This window comes from Oreochromis niloticus, linkage group LG8, assembly GCF_001858045.2.
Source record: "Oreochromis niloticus isolate F11D_XX linkage group LG8, O_niloticus_UMD_NMBU, whole genome shotgun sequence".
NCBI classification, from domain to species: Eukaryota; Metazoa; Chordata; class Actinopteri; order Cichliformes; family Cichlidae; genus Oreochromis; species Oreochromis niloticus.
The window spans coordinates 21589975-21607738 of record NC_031973.2 but is presented as its reverse complement, the minus strand read 5'-3'; the positions used below and the strand labels follow the sequence as shown (position 1 = coordinate 21607738).

The window sequence follows — 17764 nt, the reverse complement described above, 5'->3', positions numbered from 1 at the left end:
AGCTGTACAGCCAGAGCCAATGAAGGAGGCTTTAGTATGTCTTTGAGCTTCTTCTCAGAACTAATACATATGTGGCAGGCTGCAGATGTACACTGCGCAGCATGTTTGTTAAGATAATTACGACTGTCTTTGCAAACAGCCATTAATTTCAATCCAGTTTTATTTATATAGCGGCAAGTCATAATGTACACGGGCAGCTCTGATAGGCCGTCCCCTGCATTTTGCTTTGTTTCTTTATCTTATTTTTCTGGACTGCCTCACAACATATTTGTTTGTAAGGTTTATAACAACACTAAAATGTATACAGTGAAAGTAAAACTGTAAATTATAGCTGCAGCCAACTAGCTAATTGAGCTAATATTAGCTGAGCCCTCTCTGGCTGATTTTCTTATAAATGACAGTCATAATTGATATTTAATGGAAATTGTGGTACAAGACTGCAGTTTAAGCTAACAGGTGCCACGGCATGGTTCTTATATATATATAAACTATCACAGCTTATCATATACATGTAATGACAAAGGTGATATTTTTATTTTTATGTTACAAAAGATGAAGCTAGGATGAGTTATGGTTAGCTAGTTATGGTTAGATACGGCCGGTTTTAATTTCCCCAAATCTTATGAAATAAACATATAAACAATTTGATGGTTTTCCATTTGGTTATTTTTGATTACATTTTGAAGAGCTTTTTTAGACCGAAGTTATGTGGATGAAAGATTGAAGTCCTAAGTTATTAGCTAAACCCATCATGCTAGGTTAGCAAGCTACAGTCATAAACTGTAGGGCAGGGGTCCCCAATCCCAGTCCACGAGGGCCGGTGTCCCTGCAGGTTTTATATGTCCTTGATCCATCACAGCTGATTTAAATGGATAAGTTACCTCCTCAACAAGTCTTGAAGTTCTCCAGAGGCCTGATAATGAACTAATCATGTGATTCAGGTGTGTTGACCCAGGGTGAGATCTAAAACCTGCAGGGACACCGGCCTTCGTGGACTGGGATTGGGGACCCCTGCTGTAGGGGCAAACATATATGCTAATTGGTGCAAACAACGTACTGATAATATACTAAAATCTACTGATATTGACACCCTTTTGGAAACAGCCAAAAGTGCCACCTAGAGAAACTGTACTCTTTATGACTACGACATTAGCTTCATTTCTCAGCTCCGAAGCTTGCTCCTTAGCCTAACTGAGACTGGCTTCCAAACAGTGGGGACAGAATAAACTATAAATGAGGTTGTAGCATTTTTATTATTTTTGCATATTTTCTTTTGCTTGTCGGTAGAGACAGATGATTCAGTCCTAAGTAATTAGCTCACAAGCTACGGCTTGTATTTATTCGAGCACATACAACAAGCTCATTGCTCTGTTTCAGCAAGTCCTCCAACTAAACAATCATATTGTTTGTTGGGCCACTGAGACTACAGTTTAGAGCACCAAACCTAATTAGTTAGGGAGAGGAAAAACATCGTGTTTTGGATTAAATTGAGATATTTTTATGATATTAAACCCATATTACAGACTCAATTTTCTTACTGGGGGACAGTTTAAACCTAAATCTAAAGCTGAGAACCACAAGATCACGTTTTACATGCACTTGTTCTCATGGTTGCTCGGTTTGTTGATGTTAAAAACTAGCTAAACGTCATAATAATTCTTGTAGAAATGGCCAAAGAGATAAATAAATAAATGTAAAAAGCAATGTAATTTAGCAAAGTACCAGGAAATAGATCCTCTGGGTCAAGGGAGGCCCTCATACATAAATCTAATCTGTTGTGAGGGCACTGTTGCATGGAATGACTTATACATCATTTATGGCTTTCTTCTTGATCTTATAGCATGGTAGGGCCCTGTGGAACAATGTACACAATCAGAGCAGGGGAGAGGATGAGAAAGGCAGAAGTATGATATGAGGAAAGAGGAAGTAGCTGGTGGCGGGAATGTATTGAGGGAGCAGATTAAAATCGATACAAACATACAGCTGGAGTCCGTGACTCAGGTACAGCTAGATGAAATTCAATACGATGCTGAAACAACATGACGCACAGACAGGCAGAAGAGTGAAATGTCTAGGTCCACCCAAACTACAAAGAGCGTAAAGCCGCACTAACACACCCAGCATTCACATGTGCCCGTTGACAACAAAAAGAGAAAATGGGAAAAATCAGAGACCTTCAGACAAGGATGTAAGTTGGACTTGAGGGACAAAATGACAACTTAAGACTGCACAAAGACTCGAATTGGGTTTTATAAGAAGCCGAGAATGGCCTTGCTTTCAGTACTTTTTAGTGTTTCCATCCTGTGACGATTGGCTAATTTCTACATTTGTCTTCAGGTAACACCACTTTCCGTGATAACAACTTCATTTGTCTCGCTATCGCAGATAATAAAGCTTGTTTTCTTGAATCAATAACAAATTATTCAGTTATCACATGAAAACAAAAGGTTGTTACCTTTTTGTTTTTCTGTTTCTCCATCATCGTGTATCGTGCGTGAAATCGAAGTTATTAGTGGTGACTCACACATGAGGGTGAATCATTACTAATTCACTTTAACAGAGATGCCAGTATGCATGTCTCCTCGCCAAGATTGCTTTTCCTTCTCACCTTAGTAACATTTCACTAATGCATGAAAACAAAGGTGTACCAACTTTTACTGTGAGAGTAGATCAGTTGAACGGTATTCTACTACTTTTATTAATTAAATCAAATGCCACTCTCTCACTGCTTCTGACACCTCTGTGATTTGCAAAGAAACCTCTGGGTGCTTTTATCCATTTTTCTTATTGCCTTATTTTTATTATTTTAACTACTGTCAGATAATAATAAAAGGTGCTTTTTAAATGTTGCATGTGTCCTTTCTGATCACAGAAAAAGTATTCATGTGTGGCACAGATGGCAATGATTTAAAGGTAGGAATTTTGGAAGGATTTGGGACAAACATTCTTGGTTAAACTTTCTTCTAGTCTGGTCACATTTGCCTTAATTGCACTTGCACAGCTTTTCCGTACGATGGTAAATTATTACCAACATTTCAGGTGTAACCACTTGAAGTTTTCCTTCTAAATAATGCGGTTAGACAATCTAGCCTCGCGCTGTGTCTACAAATTTTATCGCAGTATCTCCATTGAAAGTTAATGCAAGAATATTAGCTTTCTAAATTGAGTTTCTCTATATTTCTTACATAAAGTCCTTTTGGTATGCAGGTTTCATAGTTAATATTTCGGATCTCTAGCCATGCAAAAGCTGCTGGGCAATTTTATGAATTCTTTTATTAATCTGGGATTTCAGTTGAAGTCCAGAATGGCTGCGCTTGCAGCTTTTTTAATGCCTTTACCTTGAGATAAGTAAGCATGTTTTCTAATGAAATTGGGTTAATTTATTTAGACTTGTTTTCTTGAGGTAACAATCCCAACAGGCTCATCGCATTGAATTCACCTGCAACCAAGTTGCAACCACTGATGATGCAAGTAGCAGTATTGCTGAGTGATATTACATTAAAATGTACATTACTGGGTAATAAGATCCAGAAACTGGGGGTAATAATGTAGAAATAAAGCTGAGGCACATGTGATACTACAGTAATAGTACAGCAATATATTAATAACACAATGATAACTTGCTAGCAGTAAAGTTATATATCTGTGCATTAGCATGTTTAGAGACTGATTTGTGGTAGTAACATAATATTAAGCTAATATTGGTAGATGCTTTAACATGTTGTGACATTGTTACCATATGATAATGCTGGAATTAATTCAATCCCCTGCGTTGTCAGGGTTGCAAAATGAAAAACTACCTACTTCTATCCATCCTTATCCTTTTCAGGGTCGTGGGGGGCACTGGAGCCTATCCCAGCTGTCATAGGGCGAGAGGTGGCGTACACCCTGGACAGGTCGCCAGTCTGTCGCAGGGCTAACACACAGAGACAAACAACCATTCACACTCACACCTATAGGCAATTTGGATTAATCAATTAACCTATCCCGACTAACTGCATTTCTTTGGACTGTGGGAGGAAGCCAGAGTACCCGGGGAGAACCCGCGCAAACACGGGGAGAACATGCAAACTCCACACAGAAAGACCCCGGCCTGATGGTGGAATTGAACTCAGGACCTTCTTGCTGTGTAGCAACAGTGCTAACCACCATGCCACCATGCTCAATCACCCAGGTAAGGAATCGGCAGGAAGTTCTTCTGTTGTTCTGTCCATCTGTTTGTAGCGTTTTAAGTGGAAGAAATGTTTTCTCACCTGGATGAGAGATGAAATGTTAAGGAATCAGGTTTGCAAGATGGATTTTCAATGAAAGCGCTATGTTCAGATGGACAGAATCAACTTTTGGGGAACCAGCAATCAGGATTGCAACATGCAAAAACTACCATTAAAGAAAATTTCATAAAAGGGACCAACGGCCTCCCAAAAATTTCAGAAATGATGTAAGTTCCTGTAACTGTCGCTCAAAGTTAAGAGTTTTTATTTGATACAAAAATTGTTACATTTTAAGTCCCTCCTTCCTATCCCTGTATCACTAATAGGAAAGTCTTTGCTGTTTTCTTATAATGTTATAGAGGCTGTAAAAGTCAAAGCTGGATTGACTTGATATGTATGCATGCAAAGAAAGATATTGTCCTTTTGCAAAATGCAAAGTGTGACAACTCACAATTACAACTTTTATTTATTTAATAAAGGATAGTCCTACTCTGTTTACCCTTTTTCATTCCACACGAGTAGATTATTTCTCCTTATTTTGAAAGTATTTATAAAGTGGTATAGTTATTTTTCCAAGTAAACAAGATTTACTTGGGTTGCTAACTTCACTCTTCTTTTCAGGGAGACTTTTTCAAAATTTGATGACCTCAAATAATTCACTCAAAGCTCTCAAAGTCATCCCCCCAGGCAAAAGGTGTACCCTGGTAACATTGTATATAGTCTGCAACAGTGCACATTTCCTTCATCAGCAGGTCATGTTATATTACGATAGCAGCAGCACAGAATAACAGTCTTTTTTTACTTTTAGCCATCCTAATTTACTAAACCTTCCTGACTGTGTCAATTATAACAGATGTCAGAATGTAACAGTAAAAAAGCACCAAAATAATCACATTAGAAATAATGTTTGCATTTTTATGTGATGGCTACATTAGCACTTGGTGATTATAACTTCGAAAGGCCCTGAACAAAATTCATTTTGTATAGTTTTAAAGAGTTCATTTGCAGGAAAACATTGTATTTTCTAGTTTGCTAGTTTGCTGGGATAGGCTCCAGCTCCCCCGCGACCCTGAAAGGGTAAGCGGAAGAGGAGGGATGGATGGATGGATAGTTTGCCTATTTCAAAAGGTTGCTAAGTAACCAATGGATGCCCCCCCATCCACCCAGCACTTCAGCTATTACTTCTGACAGAAAATTAACCCCTACATGTTACCAATATGATTGTTATTATCACAGTTTTCTCACTGACCACCAGTGAGGGAGCCTTCAACATCTACCTGCAAGCTATAAAAGTCTGATAAACCCTCCACAGTGACATCAATACTGTTTGTTCACACTTGACATGAAACCAAATGGCCGATGCGAAAGCAAATGGGGACTTCGACCAATTCAGGAGTAAATGAATGTCAAAGCGCCGAAGCCACATTGCCACAGCAGAGAAATGTTGCCATTGTGTTCTTGGAGGTGAAGCGCAGTAGGGAGCTTTGTCTGAATCCTATCTGCTCTGTGTCTTTCCTCTTTCATACCAGGCAAGGCTTAAAAAGATCGATGGTCTCAGATATAGATTTCCTCACACGTCAGCTGTCAACTACAGTCTTGCTGTCTTTTTTTCCCACATTCATTCTTTTCTCATCTTTGCTTCTGCTCTTGCACTCTTCTCCTCTCGTTTTTGTTCCGTTACTTTATTTGTCTCTTTCTCCTCAATCTTTCACACTTGTGCAGCTACTCTCTATCAGGCTCTGTATATCAGAAAAAGAGGAGAGAAAGCACTTTCAGATCCCCTCTGCTTCCATTTCCCAAGATTCCTTGGGGGGACTGATTCAATCGCTGCCTGCTGGTGAGGTTGACAGTGACATCTAAGGTGCGTCTCCCTCTAGATTCCTCTCCTTTATGCTTCTGTCACATCCCTCCACTCACTCCAGAACTTTGTGCAATTTCCATTTCTGTATAGTAAAAAAAGTACCTTTCTTGTGAAATTGGAGATAATCATCTTATGTGGAAAGACATGCAAACTTCTACGATTAGGTTGTCGGGCAGACACTCAAGGAAAGTATTAAATTTGCATGCAGTTCATTTCTACTCATGACAGAACTAAATATAAACTGAATACTTTATCACAGGAAGGCTGGAGTACATTAGACATTACTGGGCTGCCACTTAAATCAGTGTGCTCCCTGATTTTCCAATAAGATAAGGCATGTTGGGATTATAAAGCTCATTAAGTTGCTTTGTGTGAAGACACAGTGTCGTGCCTGTGATCTGAATCTGACGAGAAGATGCTGAAATGGTCCATTTGCAAATATGTATGAGACAAATCACAGCGGTCAATGAAAATGAAGGAAAACAATCCAAATGTAAGTGTTAGATATACAGATCTATCAAACCACCAAAGACTGTTGTTGGAAAGAAGGAATCCAAACTATCAGCTTTGAAACTAATATTGCACACGATGATCATAGCATGTTTTCAGGTAGTTCAGGGGTAGGCAACTTCAGGGCTCGACGGCCGGTGTCCTGCAGGTTTTAGATGTGTCCTTGATCCAACACAGCTGATTCAAATGGCTAAATCACCTCCTCAACATGTCAGCTACCCCTGAGGTAGTTCATCCAGTCAAGCCAGAACACATCAGCTGACATCTCTACACATTCAAGTCACTAATCTCATACAAGGCTACATCATTACAGCTGTTCATCCAGTCCATCGTTGCTGCTGCATCTGCAAGCTGCTGTGCAACCCACCTCATCATCATACTGTTTTAAGTCAATTCCCCTTCCACACCTAAACAATAATGAGTTATTTAGCTGTATTTAACTATACTGAAGTTGAAATAAGAGTGTTTTTTTAAGATGCATGCAGACCAACACAAGATAGGTACATCATACTGCAAGCATTTTCTTGGGATGCTTGAATATCCAATTTTATAGCACTCTAAAATATTATTTTAATGCTGAAGTGCTGCAATCCAGCATAACAGTTAATGCTTTTTTTTCTGCCTCTTCGAGGATAAACTTTTGGTTGATTGAAAGCCTCAGTAGTGGTATAATGCATTCAATCAGTGTGCTCTCCTTGACTCTTTTCTGTGACACTGAGGTGATTCTGACTGTGTTCTGCTTTCTCCAACAGCGCCAGTCTGGGCAAAATAAATAAAGACAACATCTGACCTTTTTCTGAAAGAAAAAAGATTCTAAAAACAGTTTGATCTCCAGGTTTAAGTCCTCCAAGGACAAGAGCTGCTGTTCAGCTGTGGACTCCAATATTTCACAAGACAAAAAAAACACTGATGTGGTGTAACAATCCGAACATATTTATCAGGGGTTGCCAACGCTGATGGATATACCGTAAAGTGGTTCAGACATCGACAAACCTCTGCCGCTCTCTGGTAGAAAAGAAACTTGTTTCTACAACCAGCTACTGCCATAAGAGACAAGTAATGCCAAAAGAAAAGGCAACAGTGGCCAGAAGCCGAGCGAGGCTGAGAGCAGGGCGATTGCGGCGATCAGAAGGGTAGAAAACAAAACTCCTTCTCTGTTTTTGTGAGGCGTTCCAGGCTGGTAATTTGCAAGCAGGCAGACAGGCACAGGATCTGTCGGATTGAGAGCCCAGCATCGTGACGCATTTTGCCCAGCCACATGTCCCCTATCCATGGGCCAGTGCCCAGCAGGATGGGTGGGGGGTGGTGGGGGCTGTAAGCTTGTCCATGAGTTTGTGTGTGTTACTGTTTCTTGTGTGTCCATATGCGTGTATGAGGATGGGAGGGTTTACAGCGGGAAGTTTGCCAATGTGGCCTAACCTCCTTGGGCTAGGTTGGTGAGCGAGCCAGACCATACTGATGCCTGCGGGCGAAAGAGAGAGACAGAGGTAGAGCTAGCTTCCCTGAGACCGCAACCCTGAGTTTGAATGGTGTTTTTGGATGGTGGGGGCCACAAATGTGCTATCAGCAAGAGCCTTCCCTGCCTGTGACGCTGGTGGCATCAGTCAGCCAGCCAAGCAAATGTGCTGCCTGCCCCTGGGCCATGTGAAAACTCAGGCATGTGAAACTGAGGCCTGGAACAGAATTATTGTGTGTGTGTGTGGAGGCTCTACGTGTGTGGGCGCCTTTTGGTGTCCATATGCATGTGTGTATATAAGAAAGAAAAAAGAGCCTCCGGTACTTTGGGGACATGGAAAGTGATCTGTTGCTTTGGCCGGTTCATGAAAACAGACTGTTCTCTTTCAAAGCCAAGACTTTCATGGTACGTACACAGAAAGAAGTGAATGGCCAGTTCCTACAATACTGTAAATATTCTCCAACATACTTCAGTGGTACCAACCTTTTTTTTTATTTGTATTTTTTCAGATGAACCACACTAAACTTCCATTTAAGAGTACTCCGACTGCACTAATCATAATCATAACTAAGCCATAATCAAGATTTTTAATTCAGTGTTCTTTTAATTACTTCAAGTCTAACGTGTCCTCATGCCTAAAAACTGAATAACTCTGTATAAGTTAGCGATCAGAAGGTTCTACAAATCCGCCTATAAATGTTAAATCCATTCTTGAATCACAGTTTGGCCAAAATGTTTTAAAATATGACCCAAAATAAGTGAATGAGCCCATAAACACAGCGTTTACAAACTGAAACCCATATTCCCAAGGACCTCAACAGGACTGCACAACTATGGTGGTGGATTTCAGACAGAATGCAGGTTCTTCTTCACTTCTGCATTGTTTTCATTTTGCAGCCCTGAAGCTACATCCATGTTTTATGTCTATGGTCCAAACAGGAGTCTGCAATGTTGGTGAGAGTTTGGGTAGATCTAAAACTATCAACAGTGCTCAAAGTGGTCCAGAGGTGCAGAAAGAAGACTCATGTTTTCTCTTTTAGGCCATGTCCACACTAATACCTTTTCGTTTGAAAACGCATCTTTGTACTCATTAAAAAAGGAAAAAAAACAGAAAAAAAACAACTGTTTCAAGTCCTGTTTGCCGCCAATCTCCGTTTTGGCCTTACGTCCACACTGAGACGATGTTTTTGGTCAAGGAAAACTGAGCTTTTTTGAAAACGCTCTCCAAAGTGGATACATTTGAAAACGCCGTTTTTGCGTTGCAGTGTGGACAGCGTAACCACAGGAAACGCTTTTTTTTGACAGCCCTATTAAAGATTAATATCAGCTTGTACATGCTCCACATACAGGGGCATAATTTCCAGGGGGGTTAGGGGGTTATGACCCCCCAGTAATCAGACCCAGCCAATATAACCCCCCCAGTAAAATTATGAATTATCTTGCATAAATAGGCTGTTGATTTTCTTTTCTCACTTCAGTTATTACCAGCAACCTAGTTACATGTTTAATCATTATTTAGACAGAGATCTTGACCCCCCCCCCCCCAATGTTCAGCACAAAGTTACGCCCATGTCCACATAGCTTTTCTTCAAATTCTTTTATTCTCACTCGCTTTTGCAACTTTGTACTTTTGTGTTACTCGCAGCAACAACTCCACCTCATTGTCAGTCTATTTAAAAAACACGGTGCTTTTCCTCGACATTTTGCTGCGACATTTCAAAGAGCCGGAAAGTAAATAAATGGCAGACAGAAATGAGGCAGGTCGAATCGTCTTACGTTTCAGGCATGCGCAATACAGGAACGTAAGCTTTTTCAGTCGTTTCAGTGTGGATGAACAACTGTTCGGAAACGACTGAAAACAATAGTGTGGACACGGAGCATTTTTAGACGACAGCGCTGTTTTCAGATTTATCTGGATTAGTGTAGACGTAGCCTTACTTAAGTAAAGTTGCAGTACTTATACTTTAGTAAAGAATGTCTATACTTTTGCTAACTCTGCTGATCACACCTCGTATGAGCGAAATGAGCTTTGTTTCATTGGTGGCACCTCTAACGAGACAGCGTAGAGACAAAACAGGCATGAATCAATCCTGAGATCTGAATTTAAACTTGTGTAAGGATGCTGATTTTAAAACACAGTTCTCTCTTATTTATTTGGATTATTGCTTGTGGGTTTTAGGTTAGGTTAGCTTTTTTCTTTTATAAAATATATTTTCTTTCATTTTTGGGGGGAAATAAAGAAGATTAGGGCTCTATTGTTTTTACTACAACAGTAGCAACAGTGGTAGAAACTGTAGACTAACAAAAACTATGAAAATGGCAGCAGATTACAGAGGATTTTACTCAGCGTATTACACAGCGTAACACAGTTAACATGTTGGGGGGGGCTAAACAGACTTATAATTCCACCATGTGGTACAGCTTGCTTCACAGTAAATCTGACAGACCTTAAGCTTGTTATTTTTACAAAGAACAGAGCGATCTTCTCTCCACTACTTGCAGTCGAGATACACGCACTGATTAAAGCATCCCTTCAAACTTAAAAAAAACTCAGTTTGGAAACTGTGTTTACACCTATCCTATCCTGATGAATAATTAACTCAAATCAATCCAACTGAAAATAATCCCAATATTTGCAAAAGGTTTGACTGATTCATTCGAAGAGTTGATTGGGAAGAGTCAGTGTAGCAGTTAATTAGAAACCAGCGAAAACCACCTGTTCAAACACGCAGCCTGGAAGCCTGTCTGAATATCCCACGGCCGCCCGCGAGTGCTGTATCATCACAGAGAGTCTCATGTAAATGAGAGAGAAATAGACGAAGACGGATGGACGCAATATCCCTCATCGGACCGAAGCTGACCACAGGTTATAACACACAGCGCCACACGCAAATACAGGACGTGTGACGAACACGCGAGTGAGCGCAGACATGAACATGCGCGCACCCGCAAACACACAGGCGCAGACATAATTACCTGTCAAATGCAAGATGTGACTTCCTGAGAGTAAATGAACTGATTAATATTCGCAAGGAGGGATGGGTTTTGGAGGGTGGTGGGTGTTCGGCTGATTAGACGTTAAGATATTCTCCATCCCTCACTCCATTTTTAAATTTTCTTTTTATTATACCACACCACAATGAACAGATAGAAAATTACACACCGGCAGATGCAAAACATTAAGGACAGAAAGGGATGGGTGGCATGAATTAAAACACTCTCGGTGCCCATCAAAACGCTGCTTTTGCTTTCTTCTCTCTGCAGAACGAGCGCTCGCTCCAATTACCGTCCCCAAAAGAAGCTCGTGCTCGGTAAAGAGAAGCGTGATACAGCTTAGGGTTAACCGGCTACTTCTTTAGGATTTCAGAAAAGAAGTTAAAAATACACTTTCTTCTCTGCATTGCATATCTTCTCAGTTTCTAAAACCCTTTCTGCCTTTATTCTCCTTCCAGCCCCAGTCTCCCTCCTCAGGCAGTGTTGACACCTTTTTGTCTGGCCTCCCTCTGAGTCAGTGTCTACTGTTTGGTCGATGCTTGCCGCCTTTGAGACACCCCTCCACCCCCAAGTCCTAATAAGCAGAAGTCTAATGGTGTCCCAGGGCTGCTGAGGGGCCTCACATTAAGATAATTAGGCAGAGAGAGGGTGCAGGAATGAGGCCCTGGAGAGGAAGAGGAGGAGACACTTGTGCACTTTCTGAGAATCTGAGCTCTCTCTGCTTCTGGTTTGTTGGTCTCTGTAACCTTATTAAACCCCATAGCAAGGCTGCAAATGAGGTTTTCAAACCACCTAAATAACACTTAATGCAAGGTATCATGAAGAGACTTGTCTTATGTGACAGCCAGCAAAAGAGGAGCTGTGCCAAAGATTGCAGACATTTGTGCCTTATCATTACTCTATGAGTCATCCATAAACCCGAGTGGCAAACGGCGCACATGAGTGATGAATCCAAATGGGCCTGAAGATGCAGCTCTGCTGATTACCATGTGACACAGCATTAGGGTTTGACTAGCTAATTTGATTTCTTCAAATGTGTTGAAATTTATAGCGCTAAAGAGGACAAAAATAGCTAAATGCAAAATATGTTTGTCCTCACAGGTAGGTGACTCAGATGTAAACAGATGTTGCCAAGCTTTAATTTCCTGGGTAGAAACAACTGTCAGCGCAGTGACAGCTGCTTACGCTAAAGAGACAGGATGATATCGTGAATCTCAGATCTATGTACTAAATATAAAACTAAAGCTAGGAGACAGTTAGCAGCTTGGCCCAGAGAGTAAAGAATCCACTGCAACCAAAACTTGTTAAACAATACTTATATATGTATAAAATATACTTAATTTTAGCAACACAAAAATGAAATAGCTTATTTGTGCACTATAATTTGTTGTCGACTGCAGAACGATAGCTCACGCACATAGCTACCTAGCGATACCTAGCTAATTAGCAATAGCATATTTTGTAAAAATGTAGCTCCTTTTTTAAAAGTTGTTTGGTTTGTTTGTGTGTTTGGTTTTTGTTGCTTGTGAGATTTTTTTAAGTTTAATTAAGTTATAAATTCATGAAAAGTTAGTTTAATGTTAACAGAAAGTGTTATCGATCCATCCTTTTTCTGCTGCTCACCCAGGTCTGAATGCGAAAGGCAGTAGTCTAAGCAGAGACACCCAAACCTCCCTCTCCCCAGCCAGCTGAGAGATATAATCTCTCTCCAGCGTGTTCTGGTTCTGTCCCAAGGCTTCCTCCGGGTGGGACATGCTCACAACAGCTCACCCAGGAGGTGCCCCTGACGGCCAGAACGTAGGTCGACCGCTCTTCACCTCAACAGACAGGTACAGCATCCTGTACTATACTTAAACTCCTCCACTTGGGGCAGGACCTTGTTCTTAGAGTGGCCACTCCACCCTTTTCTGTCTGAGAACCATGGCCTCAGACTTGGAGGTGCTAATTCTGATTCCAGGCAACACACTTGGCCAAAAACCACCTCAGTGCGAGCTAGAAGTCCTCACTCGATGAAGCTGACTAGACCACTTCATGCATAAAGGATCCACCGAACCTGACACCCTCCACAGCTCAATTACTACCATAAAAATAGAATCAGTGACAAAGTTCAGCCCCTGCGATGTCCAACACCTCCAACACATTGCAGACTCCTTTTTTGGAAACAGGAAAACGAGTCCATCTTCAAACTGAAATAAGTTAAAAAGCATATTTCCAAAAAACAGGTAACTTTTAATTTAATTGTACGTATAAAAATATCCTCTAAATTTGCTTCTATGAGTATGACAGAGCAAAGTCAAGTTAAAAATGGGACAAATTTTTACTCGGTTCTCTTTGATCCAAACCACTAACTGCAGATGTAGTGGAAACTTTCCTGTCACTCCAGCCGGCTATGAGCCTGAAAGACAAACTCGGGGATGGAACCTCGACTGCGCTTTTCCTGCCTGTTTGAACACAAGGACAGAAGCTGAGCTTCAAACGGAGCCCAAGCTGGAGTGACGCCTCACAGATAACTACCTACAGCTCTGTCATTTTCTCTTTCACAGCCTCTCTTTGCTTGTTTCTACGGCCCGCACGTAGGTTCACTAGCTGAGGCTCTGCTTTCGGATCTGGCACTCTGCAATCAGATGTGACATGCTGAAGGCTCGGATGACAGCTGCGAAGACAAGGTCACACAGTCACCTACTTTTAACGAAGGATACGTACGACTCCTCTTGACAGACTAGTGCAGCGCATGAAAAACACATTTACGCGCCGCCTGCATACACACTGTACGCCTGCGTGCACCTTCATTCACTCACACATAAACTCGTACACACACTCACAGTCACATCGCGGAGCAGGAGCATTTTGCAGATGGGGGTCTTTTCTCGTGCCTGTGCAATCTCAGAAGCAATTACCTATTAAAATTTCATCCTTCCCATCTCAGAATGTTTAGGTTATAAGATTATAACTACTGGGAAGGTAATTAAGCCAGCAAATGGGGAGCTGCATTGTGAATACTGAGAGATATGTATGTTGTGTTTGTGTGTGTGTGTGCTTTGTCTTAATAATGCTAACAGTGATGCCCACCTAAAGCTCTTGAGTGTGTTATCCCAAATGACAAGCGCAAAGAAGTCAAACGGTAAAACTTTACAACTAACGTCTTCATTAAGTGGCACAACAAAGGTCGCAACTATGTAAAATGCAGACAACACAGCCAATAGAAAGCTCTGTCATTCAGCAGTGATCTTTGCCTTTGTACGTCTGGATGTTGCCACTGAGATCATTTGACTCGTTGCACGCTCAACTGTCCAGGTAAGGAAATCCCAGAAAGCCAATTCTGTTCATGTAGACAGGATTTCATTTTCAGTAGGAGGAAACACAACATAAAGATGAATAGGTCCCTTCTTATGGTTTTCTCCTCTTTCTTGTCCTTACTTTCCTCTTTTTTCCCCGTCCCTCCCCTCTTTGTCTCTTTGATGCTAAAAGAGGAGAGACACAGGATTTTTCAGCCTTTTAAGGATTCAAACAAAGTCTCCATTTTTTGTTTTTTTGAGGGGAGGAGTGACATGAATAGTCTGCAAGCCTGCCCATCTGGGGAATTTATAGGTTGGTGGGTTCTGGTTCAAGAAGCAACCTCAATCTCCATTTTTAATATGCAGGATTGGGGGTGGACATAATAAACAGAAACCCCGGACTTGTGTGTTGCTGATTGATTCTGGGTGTTTCACACTTGTGTGGGATATTCCTCTTTCAACAAGTAGACTGAACCTTATAAATGATACAGCAACGGCGGTCATCAATGATTCCTTCGCAGACAACTGGCATTCTGGCTGTCACGCAGGACCCAAAGGAATTTCTCTTCTGTTAAATAAACAAAGGAGACCTGCCAGACCAGGTTCAATCATGCCAGTAATAGGGCAATCTGGCCATAAGCTATAATCAATAAGTGCTTTTGCACTAAAAATAGATTTTCCAGCACAATCTTTCACTATATCTGAGCAGACTCGCTTCGTGTGCACAGAGTGCACGACAGACCCTTTAACCCGAGTACTTATCTTTACATTGCAATTACCAATCTCTTCAGTCTTCTTCGTCTTCTTCCCCTCTTTCCCCCCATCTGTCCTTCACATTCACAGTGACACTTGTAATGATAAATCGCCTTGCCCTTTTTCAGTCTATTTATCTTCTGTTAATCATTTAAAATAAGAATAACACGTTGAGTAAATCCATACCTAATTCACCTCCATTCTTGCAACCCTTATAAATTGCCTGCAATGCTTATGGAAGTTTGGGGAAGGGGTCTGTAAACCAATCAGGTGGTTGTCGTGTGTAGGGGGGGGGGTCCTGGCAGATCGTGGAGGTTAATAACATTCCACATGATTACCCACAAGCCAGAGGATTAGAAGGTTAAGGGGAGCGGGTTCCACATTGCAAATAATAATCGCTATTTCACAGCCGTGTCCTCCTGGCCACTTAGGTGATAGGCCACCCAGCTATCTCTTCTCTCCCACAGTGTGGAGAGAGAAAAAAAAAGGACTTCAGTGGACCCTGACACCTACTGAAAGCGTTATTCATCTCTTTTCATGGAAGCCCTTTTTAGGACTCCCACCTCCCTCCTCCGAAAAACGACCCTTTTCTTTTTAAATAAATAAATCAATGCAACCTTTTTCTTTTTTTGAATTCTTTCTCCACACATTTTTCTATGAGATGTGTTCTCATCATGATGTTGATGGCATCTGTGGGTGTAGCGCTTCACGCTGAGTGGGGTTATGTCACCTTGTCGTTGCAGGATTGCGCATTTATCTCATTCTCCCAAACAGACGCAGGCATTCGCACCCCCTGACCGCTGCCTTTGATGCGGACGTCCTGATTCATTAGCAGTCATTTGTAACTGTGACGTGTGCGGCGTTTAAAGATGGGGGACGTAAAGAGAAAGGAGTGAATTAGCAATGTATGGATACTGCTGTCTCTGTGTTCAATAATAATCAAGCACCATCTTATCTTAAACAACTCATAGTACCACATCACCCCAATAGAGCTCTTCTCTCTCAGTGTGCTGGTTTACTTGTCGTTCCTAGAGTATTAGAAAGTAGAACGGGAGGCAGGCCTCTCTTATGTGGGACCAGCTTCCAGAACCCAATCTGGGAGCTGGTTTCACAGCTCCCAGTTTGGGTTCAGGAAACAGACACCCTCTCCACTTTAAAGATTGAACTTGAAACTGTCTTTTTTGATAAAGCTTCTAGTTACGGCTGACTCGATTGACTCTGCACCCTCCCTTAGTCCTGCTGCAACAGGTTTAGGCTGCTAGAAGAGGCTCTTTTTTACTTTAGAAATCAAGTGTAAATGGCAAATTTGATGGAATAAATTTTCTTCCTGTACTCACAAAAGTATGGAGATGCACGCAAATGCACAAAAAGGCAAGGCTTCTGGATGTGTGAGGATTTCAGTTTCCAGTCAGTTATAATGCTACAAGGTGCCATTCGGGTATAACTAGATAATAAGAATGAGGCAGAGGGAACTCTGTGTCACTCTGTGTCTCTGTGCTGAATACCAGACTAGATTTGTTATTTTGTTTTGGCATAAAAAGGTGACGCAATTTTCAAGTGAGCCCGAATGCTGTGTGCTGCCCCTGTATGTGTTATATGTCATCTACTGTACTCTCTGCCCTGCATGCATTTATGTACGTATGCGCGGGTTTTGTGTGCATTCATCTCTTTGATCTTCGATGTTCTAAAAGCAAATAAGCTTGATACTGTAGCAGCCCACGGGACACAGCAGAAATAGATGGCATTCATACGCTTTGTATTATACCCTCCCTCCACACACATACACACATATGTAAACAGACAACCACTTCCTCTTACACACACACTCCCACTTGCCTCTTTCTCTCATTATATCATGTGGGCATGAACCAAAATAAAACGGTGAATAACGGCTGAAAAGACAGGGAGATATTCTCTTTCTAGGCTGTTATGAAATGGATGGATATCTGGCCAGTGTGAGATAAAACAAAAGCCAGTGCTGTCATTTGAAAGAAAAAAAAAAAACACAGAACAAGCCCTGCAGGGATGTGTGTTTTCTCTCAACGTTTATGGTCGTGTCTTTTTTTAAACGATTTTCCGAATCTGCACCATCGGCCAGATACGAGGCTGCTTTCAAAACGTTCGTCTCCGGCTGCGACGACCCACTTGATCCCAAACTCTCACATCCGTCCATCACTCCGAATGACTTCGCAGAGGCTCTCTGACACCAACCGGCATGCACTCAATCTCGCTTTAAATAAGCAGCTTTTTAAAAAAAATTGTATTTGCTGACACGCATACGCACCCCGCCCACGCCTCCATATGCTGCTCTAACTTATACACACGGTTCACAACAACCAATAATGAGCTGTCCAGAACGGCCAGAAGAAAAGAAGTAAAAGAAGAAAAAAACTCACGGATGTTTGTGGCCCTGGCGACATAGTGCTGCGAATGCATCCCTAGGGCCTCTTCCCCGCGATACTGCTCACCTGGACACCCGCCCTGCAGCACATTGGCGACGGCCCTGTCAGACAGAGAGATGGATGAGGAGTGCAGACATGAGGAACTGTGCATGACATGGCTAATTTAATTATTCAGTTAGGCTGTAACGGTGCACACTGTCGTTTCAGCTGCACCTCACATTATGAGGTGCAGCTGACCAGAAAAATTAGTTTCCACGATGAGTGGAAAAGATTTCCTTTCAGTTGTTCCCTTTTATTTATTT

General features: G+C 41.6%; 1 protein-coding gene and 1 long non-coding RNA gene across 2 annotated transcripts in view; one reads left to right on the top strand and one right to left on the bottom strand.

Moving 5' to 3' along the window:
* The window catches only part of shisa9a (shisa family member 9a), a 63569-nt gene that overhangs the window by 43851 nt on the left and 1954 nt on the right, over positions 1-17764 (bottom strand). Inside the window, exon 2 of the mRNA XM_019362792.2 lies at positions 17457-17563. Coding sequence (XP_019218337.1) covers positions 17457-17563 — 107 coding nt within the window. The remainder of the gene's footprint in view (positions 1-17456; positions 17564-17764) is intronic.
* On the top strand, positions 9736-17445 carry LOC102079508 (uncharacterized). The gene is made up of 3 exons (XR_265736.4): positions 9736-10904; positions 11303-11349; positions 11491-17445. It is a non-coding gene; the product is annotated as an uncharacterized LOC102079508 (long non-coding RNA).